Raw genomic sequence first — 18,834 nt, 5'->3', positions numbered from 1 at the left:
AAAACACTGGATGGGTTTAGACATCCCAAGAGGGGTAAACTAAGCAAACAGAGGGCTCTTTCCTAGCTTAGTTTATTCTGGATATCGTTAGTAACCAAGCAGGAATAGAGTTCAGGCTCCCAGGTAGCTCCCAATATACTCTTATACTGGGGATATACACAACTTAAAGGATATTTTGGAGACGAAAACTCAGAATCAGTGAGACCTACAGAGGCCAATGAAGTTGTCCAAGGAAGAAATAGTGAGACCTGAATGGGGAGACTACAGATTCCAGGAATATTAAAGTAGACTGGTCAGGACTTGGTAGTTAAGTGTGCAAGAGGTGGAAAGGCAAGAGAAGAAGTGGATGGTGAGGCTATTACTGGCTTGGGTGAGTAGATTAATGAAGGTATCATTATCTGCAGTCAATAGGACATGGGTAGGAATTATAGCTATAGAATAAACTATATCATTCAGCACACAGAATGAGGAGAGCAGAAGTTAAGGACAGAATCTTGGGGAAAAGTAAAAAAAAATGAGAGAATGCTGCTCTGGAAATCACCTAGACTCTGTTGGTCTTTCCCACTTGACTGCAAGGTCCTCAGGGGCAGGGACTAGATCTAATTCCATTCTAGGATGACACTGTTCTGCACATGTCTATTTTGGAGTGAGTATGAGGGAATAGTTGTTGAATGACTGCAGAAACCATTCTCCTTTCTCCCTGTTTTGTCTTTCTTCTCCAGATCTGATAACTGTGAAATCAATGAGGAAAGGAGAAAGTCAGGGAACCTCTAGATATTCTGGGTGATGGTATGATTAAACATGTGTGAAATGGAGCGATCAAGTTTGATTGCACAGAGCATTGTGACCCAATAGACTTCCAAGAGGGGCAGCTAGCTGAGGAGGCACCATTTATGGCCACAGCATCTGGAACCCCAAAATGAGTGATGTTTGTGGGCTCTCAGACCCTCCGACTCACCATTCCTCTAGATCAAGAAGCCTAGGAGGAGCTGGGGTTGTGGCTCGGTGGTACAGCGCTTGTCTAGCATGTGTGAGGCACTGGGTTCGATTCGTAGCACCACATATAAGCAAATAAATAAGCAAAGGTCCATCAATAACTAATAAAAAATACTTTAAAAAGAAGAAGAAGAAGAAGCCCTAGGGGGTGGTAGCCAATATGGCTGAGTTTTCCTACAGGGACTGGAACTGCTAATGCATGTCTATCCTTCCCCTGCCAGGTAAGAAGAAAGCAGCAGCATTGTTTGACAGCCAGGCCCCGATCTGCCCCATCTGCCAGGTCCTGCTGAGGCCCAGCGAGTTACAAGAACATATGGAACAAGAACTGGAGCAGCTGGCCCAGCTGCCCACCAGGTAAGTCCCCTGTGGGGAGCCTGCACAGTGGAGGATTTCACTGAAGCTCCAGCTACCAGGTTTCAGGAGCAGCCACCTGGCCACACCCCAGCCTCTAGGGAGAAGCCAGGATCCTGCTGTCATTCTCCACCACTCAGCTTTCAATCCTCAGATCCTCCAGCTGAATGGTACTGGAGAGTAGGAGGAGAGTGACCTCTTGGGCCCCAGCCTCAAAGATAAGGAGTTGGAAAGGAGTGAGTCACTGCCCTAGGCCTAGTACTGCCATAGTTACTGCCCCAGGCTTACTATTGCCATGTAAGGCTTCGGGGCAGAATAAAGAAGCTGGTATGAGACCTGGCAGCCCCATCAGAAGTTCAGCCTGGTTCTGCCTTCCAGGCGAGTGAGCAGTACCATCTCCATCAATCTCAAGGACTGAGAGGTAACAATCTTGAGAATGTGCTCAGGTGTGTTCCCACGCCACAGACAGGAGGCTGAACCTCCTCAAGGACCCTGAGGAGGAGCTGGACCCTGAGGGGAGCAGAGGAGAGGTATAAAAAGTTATCTCAAATCTTAGCAATATAAAGCAGCTATTCCATTATGCTTGTGTAATCTGTGGGGTCAGGAATTCAGACAGGGCAGAGGGGATAGTGTCTGCTCCAGAGGTCTAGGGAAAGATTCAGTGGCTGGGAGCTGGGATCATCTGGAGGTTGATGCTGGCTATCAGCTGGGACCTCAAATGGCACTGGGACCAAAGCACCTGCACATGACTTTCCCATGTGGCCTGGCCTTTCTCAGCTTAATAACCTTGGGATAGGTAGATTTTTAGGACTCCAAAAGCAAATGTCCCAGCCAATGAGATGGAAGCTAAATCACCTTTTATAACCTAGCCTCAGAAGTCATTTAATGTCACTTCCACTGTACTCTATTGATGAAGGCAGTATTAGCCCACCCAGATGCAAGGAAAAAGGAAAAGTGCCCCTTTTGATGGGAGGAGTGGCAAGGTCATATCGTAGAAGAGAACAGTGGGTTCTCCCTATCCCACCGCTTTTTGTTTAGTTCAAGTCATCAAACCTGAATGATCTGCTTTCCTTCTACTCTCCCACCTAACCTCCCATGCAGGGTGCAAAAGATCCAAAATGGTCCCTGTCCTGGGAAGCTCAGAATATGAGAATACAGAGTCAGGCACTACAAACCCCAAGGCAAAGAAACTGCTATATGGGAAAAGCTGGAGTTGTGGGGGTATCATGGAGGCACTGAACCCAGCACAAAGTAAAGGAGGCTTCCTGAAGGAGGAGGCTGTGTGTGTGTGTGTGTGTGTGTGTGTGTGTGGGCACAAGGGATTGAATCCAGAGGTGTTCTACCACTGAAGTACATCCCCAGCCCTTTTTATATTGAGACAAGCTCCCACTAAGTTACCCTTGCTGGCCTCAAACTTGTAATCCTCTTGCCTGAGTCTCCCTAGTAGCTGGGATTACAAGCATGTGCCACTGTGCCCAGCTCTGAGGGAAGAACACTGAAGGAAGAAGTAGTAGTTGTCAATTTCTATGTTACAAATTATCCCCAAATCTAGTGGCTTAAAACATTTATAATCTCAGTTTCTGTAGATCATCAATTCTAGTGCAGCTTAGCTGAGTTGTTGTGGGTAGTTGTGGCTACTGGTTTCATGAGGTGTCTCATGAGGCTACAGTCTCAAGATGTTAATCAAGGCTGTGGTCATCTGAAAATCTGACTGGGGTGGTAGGATCTGTTTCTAACATGGCAGACTCACATGGTTGTTGGCAGGACACCTCAGTTCCTTGACATGTAGGTCTCTCTGAGGGATGCTTGAGTTTCCCTCTGACATGGCAGTTGAATTCCCACAAACATGTGATCCAAGGGAAGCCACAATGCCTTTCATAGTCTAGGAATTCACACACTATCGCTTCCCCTATATGCTATTCTATTCAATAGAAGCAGGTCACCAAGCCCAGTCCCTCAAGGGAGGAAAATTAAGCTCTATAAGCTCTGCTTCTTGAAAGGAGGAGTATCAAAAGAGTTTGTGGGCATACTTTAAAACCCCCAAAGAAGACTACTACTAATAATAATCCTTATTGAACATTCGCTATGTGCTAACTACTTTACATTGCCTTAATTTATTTAATCTTCACAGCAACCCTTTGGGGTAAGTGGTACAGTTGTATGTTACTTAATGATGGGGCTATGTTCTAAGAAATGTGTCCTTATGCTATTTTTGTCATGCAAACATCATAAAATGCACTTACAGGAGTAAGATGGCTACAATATCACTAGGTGACATAATATGTGATCACTGCCACACATGCAGTGGGTCATTGACCAAAACATCATTATGTGGTACATAACTCTAATTATTACCCATTTTACAGATGAGGAAACAGAAAGGTTAAGTGACTTCACTAACATTGCACAGTTAATAAGTGGTAAAGATAGAATTCAAACTCAAGAAATCTGACTCCGGTGCCCCTGCTCTTAATGCCACCTCCCCCAAACACTTACACATCCAAGACTGACCTGCCAGGGGTAGAAAGTGAAAGAAACATCCTGCTGCTGAGTGCCATACCTCGATGTCCAGGAAGAGTTGTGTGTAATTTGCTCCCAATGGAGGATGTCTCAGGAAACTGAAAACAGAGGCAGAGATGGAGGGACCTGCAGAGTCTGGTAAAGGCAGTGTACCCTTGAGGGTCTGGAGAATGGGAACTCTCTTTCTGCCTCCTCATTGGGACCCACACACACACACACCTGTACTGCCCAGGCCATCCCTTAATGCCCAAAGCCTTCCTTGTTCGACTTCCATCCAGGACCTTGCACAATCCCTCATCCCCCACGTCTTCCCAGGAGCATCCCCTTTCTGCACACCCTTAACCCCTGTACCTTTCCCCACCCCGCATCTGCTTCCTGCCCTTCTGGCTGTGTCTTGCGTCCCCAGCATCTGTCCCCTCACGTCCGGGTCCTGCCCAGCACCCCCTTCGCCCACGCCGCCCTCCACACGTGCACGCCCTGTGCCCCCGGCACGCCCCCCTCCCCACCAGCGGGTGTCTGACAGCCGGACAGCGGGATCTGCACAGCAAGTGAAATTCCCGTCGGATCGATAAAGCCGAAGCGCTGGCGGCGACGGGTCGATGGTTTTATCTGTCTCGGCCCCGCCGCGCCCGGCGTGCTGACAGTCGGACCGGCCGGCAAAGGCGTTCAAGGGCAGCCGCGCCCGCCGCCCCCTCCCCTCTCCTCGCCCGCGCTCCCCACCCTGCGGCCGCTGCGCCCACTGGACTGCAGGCTGGACCGGCCCGCCGCCGCCCTCGTGATTTATCTGGATTTTTAATTGGAAAAAATTTGCGAATTAATTGATTTCAGGAACTTGCCAATTAACATTGTAATTGGGTGCGTGATAAATTCCCAGGGAGCGTGTCAGCTCCCTCCGGGCTGACGGGCCGCGTGCGTGCGCGGGGCGGGGCGGGTGGCGCGGAGGGAGCCCCAGCCTCGGCTGTCCTTGCCCCGCCCCTGCCAGCTCTCCAGAGGACAGAAAGAGAGCAAAGGAGGCCGGGAAAAGATGAGACACCAAGGCCTCTGACACATGTGCCCCCCTTTCTTCCCAACATGGGCATCTGGCAGAGAGGGACCTTAGAGTGGCCATTTCACAGATGGAGAAACTGAGTCTCATAAGAGGGCAGAGCCCAACCGCGGGCATTCGCCATCTACAGCCTGTGACCAAGGCCTCCTCCCCAGCTCTCCAATTCTCTCTTGTTTTTCCCCTTGTTCCCTCTCCCAGCTGCTCCTCTCTCTTCTTACCCCTGATAGCCCTTGCCTTCTGCTTTCCAACTGACCCCTTCCCTGTCTCACCCTGCCTTGTCTCCTTTGCCTCTGGGAACTTTCCTTAGACTGGCCCATTCCTGAATCTTTGGATGCTGCTGCCAGGGTGCCCTGCATCAACCTGGGTGAGTGCCTCTCTCCCACGTGGCTCTGCTTGAGTGGCTCTCCAGGTGGGTCTGTTCTGCCATCAGTTCTGTCAACCCAACAGCACAAAGCAGGCTTCTTTGACAACCAGATGCTATTTTGGTCACACCCAGGGGCCCACAGGAAAATCGGGGAACTTACCCTTCACAAACACAGGCACAACACATAGGTGTGCACATAAATCTCATTTCCACATACATAAATGTGCTCACACAACCTTGAAAGAACCACCTTCCCAAAGATGCACATTCCCATGGGTACATGGCCAGCCAGACCCTCCCAGAAAAAGTAGTCAGAACTTCCTTTGGCACAGCACATAGACTTTTCAAAACATTTTTACATCTGAGATCAGAGACAATGTTCACACACCCTCCTCACCCGTCTTTCCTCAGTCCTGCACAAGGGCTCCTTTAGACCCCAGGATTTAGCAGACAGAACAAGGACAATGTTCGGTTGAGGACAGATTCCATGCTGGAAGGAGTCTAAACGTAGTAGCAGTAATGAGAATATTTGTGAGCCAGGAGGAAGCTCTCTCAGAGCAAGATGGGCTGCAGAAGAAATGCTCTGGAAGCCAGTGGCATGTATGGACTGGGGGCAGAAGCAGGGAGGCAAATGAGGAGGTTGGGCCAGGTGCAGAGGATGCTTGATGAGCCTGCCCTAGGACAATGGCAGTAGCGGTGGGGATGCAGGAGAAGGGATGGTGAGACACCTGGAGGATGAAGAAGTCAGAAGACTTAACTGGGGTACTTACTTGGAGAAAACTTTCTGACCTGGTTGATTGAGAGGGTGGTGGTAGCAGAGAAACAAGTGACTGAAGAGAGGAGGAAGCAACAGGCAGGGTTCTGGGCAAGCTGAGCTTAAGACACCTCTGGGGTGGTGATAGGGTAGGAACTGCATGTGTACAGAGACAAGCGGGAACATAGATGGAAGCTGAAGATGGACGAGCAGGTCCCAGACCTCTCTGTGGCCCTCAGGCAGGAGTTTCCACCCAGAGGAAAGAAACAGCCTTAGTCATGACAAGATTGCACAAAGCTGAAGGTGCAGGTTGGCTTCTTAGGGCCTGAGCTCAGAGATCTTCTCTCGGAGGCCTCTAGAGTCACTGTGAGAGCTGGCCTCTGGGCTGGAGAACTACCTCTTTGGGCAGAGCTGTAAGAGAACTGAAATAAGCCAATGGAGGCTGGGTGACTCTGGAGGAGAGGCGGGCTATAGAGATGGCAGTGCCCTCACCCCCACTTAAGCCTTATTTAAGGCCGGCCTCGGTGTTTGGTTGGGTAATGAACTAGATAAACAATTCCCCAAATAGATTAAAACGAAGTGTAACTTACAAAGGCGGCTGGTGATGATGGTTTATTCCCAGGCAGTGCACCATTTCTTTATTTCCAAGGATAATTCAGTGTAAATCACCTTAATTAAAAGTGTCAGCCCAGCCCATGAATATTGTACTTAGGAACGCATTTCCTGGGTCCCAGTTATAATTTAAAACCCATGGATCACTAGGCAGCGAGTGGCTGAGCAAGGGAGGAAATCGTTGAGGGCGGGCTGTGGAAACAGGGAGGGACAGAAGGCAGAGCTGATGGACTGGGCGGGAGCTGGGCTGCCAACAGCTCCCAGAGCACAGACCTCTCTTTCCAAGGCAGGCCCCTCACCAGACTCCTCAGTCTCTGGGAGACCAAACAAACTTGGAGGTGATGGGGTTGATGGAGGAAAGGTAGGGAGGGGCCCTTGCTCAGAGCAAGGGAAAGAATAGGAGCTGGTATCAGCTCCATGCAAGGAAAGGAAAGAGCATTGCTAGGAAAAGATCCAGAACATGAACTTGACCAAGTAAGAGGCTGGATATCCTGACCCTGAATGGCCCAAATCTATTTATCAGCAAAGTGAAGCCCAGGGTCAGTAAGACCATCCCCAAAGTGACACAGCAAGCAGAGGAGAAAAAAACTCAAGAGTTCTGCAAATAAGCCTGAGCCCTGCATATCCTTAGAAAGATGATGTGGGCAATTAAAAAATGAGCACTCTGGGGGCTGGGGTTGTGGCTCAGCAGTAGAGCGCCCGCCTAGCACGCAAGAGGCACTACGTTTGGTCCTCAGCACCACATAAAAATAAATGAATAAATAAAATAAAGGTATTGAGTCCAACTACAACTAAAATATATATATAAATAAGCACTCTGGGCCAGGGTTGTAGCTCAGTGGTAGAGCACTTGCCTAGCATGTGTGAGACATTGGGTTTGATTCTCAGCACCGCATATAAGTGAACAAATTTAAAAATAATAATAAAGATCCATCAACAACTAAATATATATAAATGAACACTTTGTGTGAGCATAGAGGCTATAGTCCTAGCTATTTGGAAGGCTGAGGCAGCAGGATCTCAGGAGCTCAGGAACTCAGGGCCAGCCTAGGCAATGTAACAAGACTCCTCCTTCCCTGTCTCAAAAAATAAATAAAATAAAAACCAACACTTCAGATTTGGTCAGATACAAACTCAAATCCCAAACCCTTCACGGACTGTGAACACAAAGTTGTCACATAACTCATTAGTCAACTTTGTAAAGTTTTTGTGAAGATTCAGTGAGATAAGACATTCAAAGCCTGTGTCTTAGGCAGGCACAGTGTTGCACACCTGAAATCCAGCAACTCAGGAGACTGAAGTAGGAAGACCACAAGTTTGAGGCCAGTCTGGGTAACTTAGTGAGGCCTTGTCTCAAAAAAGGAGTGATGTGGGGCTGGGGATGTGGCTCAAGCGGTAGGGCGCTCGCCTGGCATGCGTGCGGCCCGGGTTTGATCCTCAGCACCACATACCAACAAAAGATGTTGTGTACGCCAAGAACTAAAAAATAAATATTAAAAATTCTCTCTCTCTCTCTCTCTCTCTCTCTCTCTCTCTCTCTCTCTCTCCTCTCTCACTCTCTCTTTTAAAAAAAAAAAGGAGTGATGTAGCTCTGGGGTAAAGCACTCCTGGGTTCAATCCCCAGTATCTGTGGAGGTGCAGGGAAGCCTGTAACTATGATATATAGTGGGTGTACAATAATTGTTCATTCTTTCCTTTTCTGTTCTTACTTGATCCAACTAGATACTACTTATATCCCAGTTGGGGATAGGGCCTGGTACACACACTGTATACATTAGATGCCTCACTATGTAGGCAGAAAGGTGATATTAGTACTTGCTTACTGAGTGAATTGAAGAGTATAGTAATGATAAAAGTCATGAACTCACCAACAAGTTGCTCCTCGAGAGTAGCTCAGTTTCCCCTCTGTATCTCTGATACCTAGATCAAGGCCTAAAATGGATGGGAATGAAAGGTAATTGAATGGGACCTTTTCTGTCTGTCCTTCTTAGTCTACGATGCCCCTTCTGTGTGATCTGACTGGTAGATAGCTCTTTCTTACACTCAGACCTTGGTTTTACCCTATTGCTGAGCCAAGGGCCTCTGCACTGTGGTGTATGTGTGTTTGTATGTATGCCCATATGTGTGTACCTCTGGAGATGACTGTGCATCTTGGTTTGTGTCAGTGCCTGTGGATGTCTTACCTGTGCAGTTTATGTGGACCTGTGTGCATGAGCAGATTTTCCTCGCATTGAATTTGTCTTTATGGCCACATCTCTGGAATTATGACCCTGCAACCCTGTGTTGTATGCACTCTCTAGGTGTAACTGCATGTGTATATGTGCCTATTGGCAGCATTATAGTCTGTGGATATGTGTGTCCCAACCTCAGCACTATTGACATTTTGGGTCAGATAAGTCTGTATCGTGAGGAGCTGTCCATGATACTGTAGGATGTTTAGCTTCTTCTACCCACTAGATGCCAGTAGTAATCCCCCCTCCCCGCCCAAGTTTCAATAATCAAAACTATCTCCAGGGACTGGGGGTTTAATTCAATAGTAGAGCATTTGCCTGGCATATGTAAGACCCTAGATTTTATGCCCAGCACTGCAATACACACACACACACACACACACACACACACACACACACAGAAATACTCCCTGGACTGGCAAACAGCCCTCCCCACCATTGAGGTCACTACTTTATCCAAATCTGCTTGTGTTTTACTTGTACATTGGGTGTGTCTAAGTCTGACCCTGTGGATGTCTAAGCACATCTGTTGGTGTTTCCTATGTTTTTTTGTTTTTTGGGGTTCTTTAAGCCATTCTAGGGTATTGGGGATTGCACCCAGGGCCTTGTGCATACTAGCCAAGCTCTTGTGGGTATTCCCTAGGTAAACAGACTTAGTATATTCATATACATCTCACATATTCTGCATTGGATGTGTGTATATCTTTTGTGCCTTCTGAATGTTTCCATGGATGTGCTCCACATGTATGTGTGTCTATGTGGAGACCCTATAAAAATGGGCTGCATCTGCCTTCGTACATGTATTGGCCAGCACCTCTGTATACATGTATTTGTGTGTGTGTGTGTGTGTGTGTGTGTGTGTGCACTCAAGCAAATGTGTGAGCACAGATGTGGTGAGCATAGCGAGGGCAGCAGGCAGGGAGGGACAGGAACAGGGATATTAATGTTTCTGAAGTGGATCTGATTTGATACGTCTTGTTCCATTGTCAGCATCTGTTTAGCGGGGATTTGTAATACTTTGTGGCTCTGGATCACTCATGCTTAGCGCGGGATGTGGCCTTGCATACCAATTTTGTTATTAAACACAGTCCTCGCCTCCCCCACAGCCCATCCATCACCTCCCACCCTGGCCCCCGCCTGCTCTGAGCTGCCCACCATATTTCAGGGCCCAGCTCCCGCCCGCCTGCCGCGCCCGATGCCGGAGGGCCTGGGGCTGACAAATTGAATCAGGGGGAGATCATTCCTGGCCTAACACAGTTTGCAGCGTGTTGGAGGGAGAATTGACAAGAGCCATGTCAGCTTCATCACCCCAATCCCATAGGAGATAAGAACAGGCTGGGGACAGGGCGTTGGGAAAGAAAAGAAGCCTCCTAGGCAGGCAGAATTTTTAGGGCTAATCCCAGGAGTCAGGTAAAGTTCCTTTCCTCAGATCCACTGAGGAGTCTCCCATGCCTTGTATGCGTATCTCTCTACCAGTGATCAGCATGGCCCTTGGCCCCGGATAAAGGCTGATAAGGTAGGCCAGGCCACTGTGTAGAATAGGTTGCGTGGTACTTGGCTAAGCTGGCTGGGTAAGGCTGGCCATACCATCTCTCTTAGGTTCTTCATGGTACTTTAGTTTTACATACCCTGGGCAGCAAGTATAACGATCAACCCTGTTTTCTTCTTTCTTGGCAGCAAGAATTCCCTTCTGAAGGATGCCATGGCTCCAGGCACCCCCAAGGTAGGTGGTCAATTATGTTTTCCTCCTGTCCATCCTGACCTAATTCTACCCAGATCTGGTTCTTCCTGAGAGAAAGGAGCTCCTCCTGGATACCCAATGTCTCCTGGGTTTGAACATCAACCTAAGGCCTAGAGCTACTGTGTGTGTGGGGTGGGGGTGGGGTGTTTCATCTGACTTCCTCCTAGGAGGAAGGAGAGGGATCAGAGTCAAGAGTGGCTTGGGGATATGGGCAACCCAAACACTAAGGCTGGGAGACTAAAAGGAGGAAGATGAGCTGTAGCAGGTGAAGAAAAATATAGAAATTGAGTTCAAGACAGTGCAGGGCCTTAGAAGCCAGACCATTGGGTGTATGTGCAATGCAATAAGGAACCAGAGAGGATGTTGGTGATCCAAGGAGACAGTCTGTCCCTCTAAACACACATTATGGAAGAGAACCTTGAAAGCATCAGATGGAGAAAGGAAACATGAAGGGCGAGTATCTGTCTCAAAGGAGGGGCCAGAGAAACTTAGTATAATAACATAATTTATGCTGAGAACTCCCTACAGAGGAAGATGGTACTTCTCCAAAGAAGATGATTTGGAAGGGATAAGGACATGGAGAGGAACACTAAGCCCTTACCGATAAGTATCCCCTGCTCCACCCAAAGCATAAGGTTGCCCTTCTTATAAGTTTTCAAAATAACCCCCTCTTAGTGCATATTATAGGGAGTGAGGCATGGGTGTTGAAGCTCAGGGAATCTCAGGAATCCTGCACTTCCAGTCAAGGTGAGGTCCAGAAGGCTGGGAAGGAGACAGAGGAGGGACAGTTAGTGTGTTAGGAGGACCACAGGATAACATAGTATCCCGAGATCTTAAGGAAAAAAATGTTTTGGAATGTATGGGTGCTCAGCAATGCAAAAGGGAAAGGCTGGTGAGGGACCCACTGTATTTGGAAGACTTAAAGTCATTGGTGACCTCTGAGAGGGTCATTTTGGGAAAAGGAGCCAAAGTGATAGGTATCACTTCTGCAGGGTTGGCCTCACTATTCTGCAGGCCTTTATAAAGGATAAAGGTGAACTTGGCACCTTCATTTTAGAAGTCTCTCAGCTGCAGTCAGCTGGAAGAGGAGAAGCAGAGAATTGAGCCCAGCTTTGGACTGGTGCAGGCCCTGGCCAAGGAGGCAAAGGCCTGCCAGCCCCAAAGAAAAAGGTGGGAAAGCCAGGCAACTGCGACTCACAGAGGTAGGGAGCCACACTGGCTAAACTCATCCCAGCCTGCAGCACTGAATGGTGTGGTTAAGGAAGGTCATGACAAAACTTGCACATTGGCCAATACACCAGTGACATCTGACATCTGAGTATGGCTGGCAGGTTTGGGAACTTGGACACCAGAAAGGCCAAATATTCTAAGGCCAAATCCTGAAAATCTGCATCCATTCCTACCTCCCACATATGCAGACCCATACACAAAGCCTGGTCAGAATACACACACAGGAAGTCTTAAACTTGGGCACATTCCCACAACCACATACACAGGAAGAGTGGCCACCAGATGAGATAAGAGACACTTGCTCACCCACTTCCAGATATACGCTTAATCCTCATAGCTGAACAGTTCCTGACCTATCCTTGGCCTTGACCTCAGCTTTCGGGAAGCAGGTCATGGGGGAAAGAGGTAGGAGGCAGAAGGTTGAAGCAAGAGACTAGGAAGATAGGGAGAAGGCGGGAGGGAGGAGGAGGAGAGGGCGAGGAGGCCTTAGACAAGATTGATGGCCTCATTGCCATTAAGAAAAAAATTAGCCGGTGGCGGCTATCATATTAAAGGGTGAAGAAGCCGTGAATTATTTTCTTAAAGATCTTATCGCTTACAATGATAATTTTACCTTCCAAAAGGCCACTTTTAATGAGGCGAAGAGCCAGGCAAAAAGTCATGATTTAATGCTGAGATTTTTTTTTTCAAAACACATTTTACTGCTTTTTGGTCCATGTTTAAAAAGCGCCAGTGACCTTTTTTTATTCTGCTTGCCCCAGGTGTAATGCTGAGGCCTCTCAGGGCTTCTAACCCAGAGAAAAAGAGAGAGGAAGGAAGGGAGGGAGAGAGAGAAAGTGCACACAAGCATGAGTTTTTCATGGTGGGGGACCCACATTGTTCACCCTCCTCAGCGTTGGGACCAGAGGAGAAGGACATTGTCTGACATCACCTTCTATCTGATCTGGGGCTGAGTTGCCCACAGGCCTCTTTTTGGGCTTGGATGGGTGAAAAAGGAGCTGCCAGTTGCAGGGAATCCCACTCCAGGCTCTCTGCAGCCTCCTCTCTGGGCTGTGGGCGAGTCAGGGATCCCTGCCAGATCAGCAGCTGCCCCTTCCCTTCCCAGAGCCCTTGCCTGAGGATGTGCAACATGGCCACCGCATGCGGGTCACATCCTAAGGCTCAGTCGGAGATGAAGGATAAATGGTTGCTCCATCTTTCCCAAATTGCTTTCTTTGGGCTGTCACTGGCGATTTGGCATGGCTTTCTAGGCTGGGGAGGACTCCTAGGGAATTGTGTGCTTCCTGCTCAGAGCTGTGCAGGCTGGAGAAGGTGGGGGGAGGAAGTATGGATTGCTTTTAGGCCTCTGGGCCCCCAGTTTGCAGCTGAACAGGCCTTGGCAAGAGCTGGCTCTCAGGCTGAATGTGCCATGTGGTATTTAGAATTGTGGTGCTCGCAAACAATTTAAAGTAGACAGTTTATTAATCTAAACTGCAGGCGTATGTAGAAGAGGCCGTGCAGGATTGACATGGGGGGATTAGTTTTGCTGGGGTTTTTGCTGGGGTCATCGCCACAGCACAGGGATAAATGGACCCAGCATACATCCCTAGCTGCACGCAGGAAACTCATACATACTATTTAATTTACTGTCTCCATAGAGGGCTGCCATCAGCCTGTATTAGGGGCAGGCAGGGTGGTGGATATGTGGTTTTACCCCCAACCTTTCATGGGGGTTTCAGAGTGTCTGCTCTCTAAGGGATAATAAAGCAGGTTCTGCCCACTGTTCAGCCCACAGAGAGTGGACTGAGAGTGTCAGCTCCCTGGGGCAGAGATTAACTGCAGCAGGGATGGAGGTTTGGATGCTCTGGGGTGGAAGGGAGTCTATACCTAGACCTAAAATCAACCATTCTCTCCATAACCATACTCCTGCGCCTGACCATATGTCTTCAGAATCTCAAAGGTGGCCTTCTGTCACCTTCTGCCCTACTTCTTTCTGCTTCACTCCCAAAAGCTCTACAGGACTGTTAACTCCAGGGGACTGACTACAGGTCCCATTTGGTCTGAGACCACTTGTCTTTTTTCTTCTTCCAGTCCCTCCTGTTGTCTGCTTCCATCAAGAGGGAAGGAGAATCTCCAACAGCATCACCACATTCATCTGCCACTGATGATCTGCACCACTCAGACAGATACCAGGTGAGGAGGGCAGGTGGCCATGAGAGATTAGCTCACCTAGGTGAGAGCTTCAAGACCAGGCTTGTTGCTAGCTTTTCCCCTCCTAGGGAGGTCAGAGAAGAGGACTGAACTGTGTTTGGTTCCCTCTTGTGTCTAAGTAAACTCAGAAGGCCCAGGTGCCACTGATGGATGGATCTTAAAGATGGATAGTTCTTAAGGAAAGATGCCAAGGTCCCCTGGGCTCTGCTGGGCTCAGAGTACCTCTCAAGTGTCCTATCCACCAGGAAGTATCCTAGGGAGTTTTGCTTTATAAGAAAGCCAGAGACAGGGCTGGGGATGTGGCTCAAGCGGTAGCGCGCTCGCCTGGCATGCGTGCGGCCCGGGTTCGATCCTCAGCACCACATACCAACAAAGATGTTGTGTCCACCGAGAACTAAAAAATAAATATTAAAAATTCTCTCTCACTCTCTTTAAAAAAAAAACTGCTAAATTTCATAAGCTTTTTAAAAAAAAAAAAAAAAAAAGAAAGAAAGAAAGCCTGAGACATAGGCTAGAATCACTGAAGATTTTAGTCTTTGAAAGCAAGATGTGTAGCCAGGCATGGAGGCTGAGGAAGGAGGATCACAAATTTAAGACCAGCCACACTAACTTAGTGAGGCCCTAAGTAACTTAGCAAGATGCTGTCTCAAAATAAAAAGTAATAATAAAAATTAAAAAGGCTGGGGATTTGGGTTCAGTGGTTCAATCCCTGCTGGGGGAGTGGGGGTGGGGAACTCTTCAGCAAATCAACAGTCAGTCCTGCCAAAACTTGGTATCAGGCCCATATAGAGAAACAGGTAGATATTGCCTGTGGGCAAACAGGAAGGGAGTCATCACACAGTCCTAAAAGATCAGAGCAAAAAACGAAGGGAGCCTAAGGATAACAGCTTAGCTATAGATGACACTTCTTTGTGTAGGAAGGAGAAAGAACTTCCCTCAGAAGTTTTTACCTAAGAGGTAGAGCCCTGCCTTTGGGCACCCCTGTCAGAAAGAAGAAAACAAGGCCTGCTCCAGGAAATTTATCTAAATGGCAGGAGAGCATCTGAGGGATCCCCAATATGAACAGGGAAACACAGCCCTGCTCTGGTGGAGAGGCAAAACAGTAGGGAGTGATAAGCTGCAGTGGAGAGCCAGGGTCCCTGCTGGCTCATACCAAGCCTTGGTGGGAACTAGAGAAACGTGTCCTCTCAGGCACTCTGTCCTCCCAGCTGACACAGTGTGGAATCAGGGTGCAGAGCTTGGAGAGTGGAGTGCCAAGTGTGGCTTGACACCAGCCTCCACTGGCACCTCCTCCAATAAATGCCTTTGTGTAGAGCTTGAACTGAGTAGCCCAAAGTGCCAGTGCTGGAGAGGAAGCCCCACCCTCATGAATCCTGATTTGAGAGCAGCAGCCCAGTCAGCCCCCAAGGAGACGTTGCCCTGATCCAGAAAACCCTGATGTGAGGTAGAGAAATGACCTCTTGGGCATCCTTGTCTGAGAGGAAGATGAGGCTCTGTCCTGGAGAGTTTCACTGCAAAGGCTAAGCAGAGCGCTGCTTTTAGAGGCCCTACTTCTCTCACAGCATCATGATTTAAATTCAACCTGTATTTCCAGCTTCCATTTCTGCTACTCCCCTCCATGAGTCCCGTGGCCTATGTTCATTGAATCAATGCTACCCACCCGCCCTGTGCCTTTCCTTTCTTGCCTCCTTATCTTTACACAGCTGCTTCTTCTAACAGTGCTATTTTACCCCACCATATCAAATTTCTAATTATCTTTCAACATCCTGCCCAAATACCATCTCCAAAAGACTTGGTGGTCTTTTCTCATGACCTCTGTGTCCTTGTTATTGCCCCTGTCACCCTATGTTGTGATCAACTGTTTAGGTATGTTTCAGTCATCTATTGACGCCTAACAAACTATCCCAAAACCCATTGGCCACTTATTATTTCTTATGTTCTGTGGGTTTACTGGGCATTTCCTCACTTATGCAGCTCATTCAGCTAAGGACTGGCTGGGCTAGAAGGTCCAAAATGGTCCCATGACATGTCTTGGAAATTGGAGTGCCCTGGTCCTCTTCCGGGTAGCCTCTTGGCTTCTTAGCAGCCTCCTGGAAATGTCCCACCAAGAGGGTAAAGGCCAAAGTTGCAAGTCCAAAGCTAGATCTGGAACTCACACAACATGATTTCCACCAGTTTCTATTAGGCAAGTCACAAAGCTAGCCCTTAATCAAGGGATGAGGAAATCCAACTCTCAAGAGGAAAAGCTACAAAGGACTGTGGCCACTTTTAATCTATCATGAATCTGACTCTTCACTCCACTTGGAGTTCCTCCAAGGCAAAGACCTTGTCTTATCCTTCCTTTACTCAAAGGTTTATCTAGTACCACTCATATTCAGCCCAGTGTCCTTGCCTTCAAGGGGTTAGACTTGCAAATAGATAATTATGGCCCAGTGCTATGACATGGGTATAAATAAATTTTTAAAATAGCACAGTGAAAGGAAGGAAACACAGCAAATTTCACTTGATGAACAAGGAAGAAAGGGTATTCAGTACTATGCAGGGTATGCAGTACTATGTAGGAAAGACAGAGAAGTACAACACAGAATGATATGTCCGAGGACCTGTAAGTAGTTCTTTTATTTATTTATTTATTTTTAGAAAGTACAATGCTAACTGAATACTAACTACTCCCTGGATGTGCTGTTGGAAAGGGGAACTGGTAGGAAATGAAGCAGAAAGTAACCCAGGAACTAGCTAGGCATCCCCTACTCTTTATACAATGCCTGGCAAGTAGTAGTTACAGTTTTGCTAGATTTTAAAAATTGTTAAAGTGAGCCAGGCATGGTGGTGCATGCCTGTAACTCCAGTGACTCCAGAGGCTGAGCCAGGAGGCATGCAGGTTCAAGGCCAGCCTCAGCAATTTAGCAAGATCCTGTCTCAAAATTCAAAATAAAAAGGGATGGAGGATGTAGTTCAGCATCCCTAGATCCCCAGTACCAAAAATAAAGTTTTAAAAAATTGTTGAACTAGTCCTTAAAAGCAGGGGGTACTGGTTTCCAATTTGGATTCCCATTTACTTAGCTCCTGCTAGGTGCCTAACCCTCTTAACCATTACCTCCCTTAACCCTCCTGGCAACCACATAAACTAGGACTCATTGTCCCCAATTTATTATTAAGGAAACAGGTGTAGAAAATGGAAGTGAATTTTCTGAGAACATACAAATTATGACAAACATAATTTGTTTATGGTAGGGCATGCCTACAATCCCAGCTACTTGGGAGGATAAGGCAAGAGGGCTTTAAGTTCAAGGTCAGTAGCATGACCCTGTCTCAAAATAAAAAACAAAATAATAACATAAATAATAAGAACTGGGGATGTAGCTTAGTGGTAGATCGCCTCTGGTTTAAATCCCCAGCAACACACACACACACACACACATACACACACACACACAAAAAGGGGGGGGGTGGAGAAGGAGGAGGAGTATGGGAGAAGGAGGAGGAGTATGGGAGAAGGAGGAGTTCACCAGTTCACTTCATGCCCAAAAAGCCAAAGAAAAAAGAAAAAAAGATAGACTGGAGTCCCCAAATCCCCTTCAGGGCACACCCCCAGTGATGGAGGATCTCCCACTAGGCCTCAATTTCTAAAGATTCTACCACCTCCCAATAATACCAAGACTAACACCTGGGCCTCTGGGGGGGCATTCCAGATCCAAACTATAGAAGTTTCCCAACCCTGTACTGGGCTTAAGGCTTCCCTCACAATGTCCTTCTCCTTTACTGGTATTTCCTTCATGCTAGTCCTTATGCTGGGTGACTGAATAGAGATGCCTCACCAAACAATAAAAATACATGTGATCAGAGGGAAGCCAGGGAACTATTGAAAACTCAGAGGAGGCAACAAACTCAAGACTCTAGGAGATGGGGAGGAAGAATGACTTGGAAGGAAAAATGAAGGCTTGCCAGTCCTTAACAAGTTCAAGAAGGGAACTGGGGGGCATGGGGCATGGAGTATCTATCCCTGAGTGCAGAGCATGGATGCTCAAAAAGCTACAGTGTCAGGAGGGCAAAAGGAGGGATTAGGTATGGAAGAAATGTCTAGAGATAGGGTAGAGCAGGGCAGGCCTGTGTCACTGTGTAGATCTTCTAGGTGGAAATCTACTGAAGGATTTAAAGAAGGGGAAATAGGGTTAATTTTGAACAAAAGGGAGAGATCATACTGAGTGAATTGTGTGGAGGAGGGGTTGCAAGAAGTCAAACTGGAGACTAAAAGATGAGCTGAGAGACAGGTGCAAATTGAGAAAGCTAATAAGATTATGAACTAGAGCAGTGACAACCAAAGTAGGTAGAGCCATTAAGGAAACTCTCAGGGATGTCTTGCCTATGCCAAGCACCATGCTGGGCTCTGGGTTCACCCAAATGACTCATACTGGCCTCAATCTGGAGTCGTCAGCTCACTGATAAAAACTTGTACTAACTATAATGAGGATACAGAGATGGAAGGGAGGGAAGGAAAGTTTTTTCGATTAGGCCTGGAAGGATGAGTAGGAGATAACACAGGAAGTGGAGATGAGAAAATTCAAGAAATCTTTAAAGGGAGATTCTCAGGATGGATTCTACAGGAATGATTGAGGGGTGAAGAAGGTGGGGGCAAGAGCGACTCTCAAATTAACTGTGGGCACACCTGAGTGATGGTGGCATTCCCTTATGAACTGAGAACCCAGGAAGCAAGTGCCTGTTTGGGGGATGCCGAGCTCAGTGTTGGCCATGAGGTCCTCCTGAGGAGCTTCAGGGGATGTCCAGCAACAGTGAAATATG

General features: G+C 47.7%; 1 protein-coding gene across 1 annotated transcript in view; it reads left to right on the top strand.

Moving 5' to 3' along the window:
• Positions 1-18,834, top strand: part of LOC308655554 (E3 ubiquitin-protein ligase RNF220-like) — a gene marked incomplete at its 3' end in the record, with an annotated part of 204,243 nt that overhangs the window by 184,836 nt on the left and 573 nt on the right. Inside the window, exons 4-7 of the mRNA XM_081305624.1 lie at positions 1,218-1,350; positions 10,551-10,596; positions 13,915-14,016; positions 14,103-14,106. Coding sequence (XP_081161750.1) covers positions 1,218-1,350; positions 10,551-10,596; positions 13,915-14,016; positions 14,103-14,106 — 285 coding nt within the window. The remainder of the gene's footprint in view (positions 1-1,217; positions 1,351-10,550; positions 10,597-13,914; positions 14,017-14,102; positions 14,107-18,834) is intronic.

The sequence above is a fragment of the Spermophilus citellus genome (genome assembly GCF_964194105.1).
Source record: "Spermophilus citellus genome assembly, chromosome: 9".
Lineage (NCBI taxonomy): Eukaryota > Metazoa > Chordata > Mammalia > Rodentia > Sciuridae > Spermophilus > Spermophilus citellus.
Note: the sequence above shows the minus strand (reverse complement) of the source record. Positions and strands in the feature narration are given on the sequence as shown.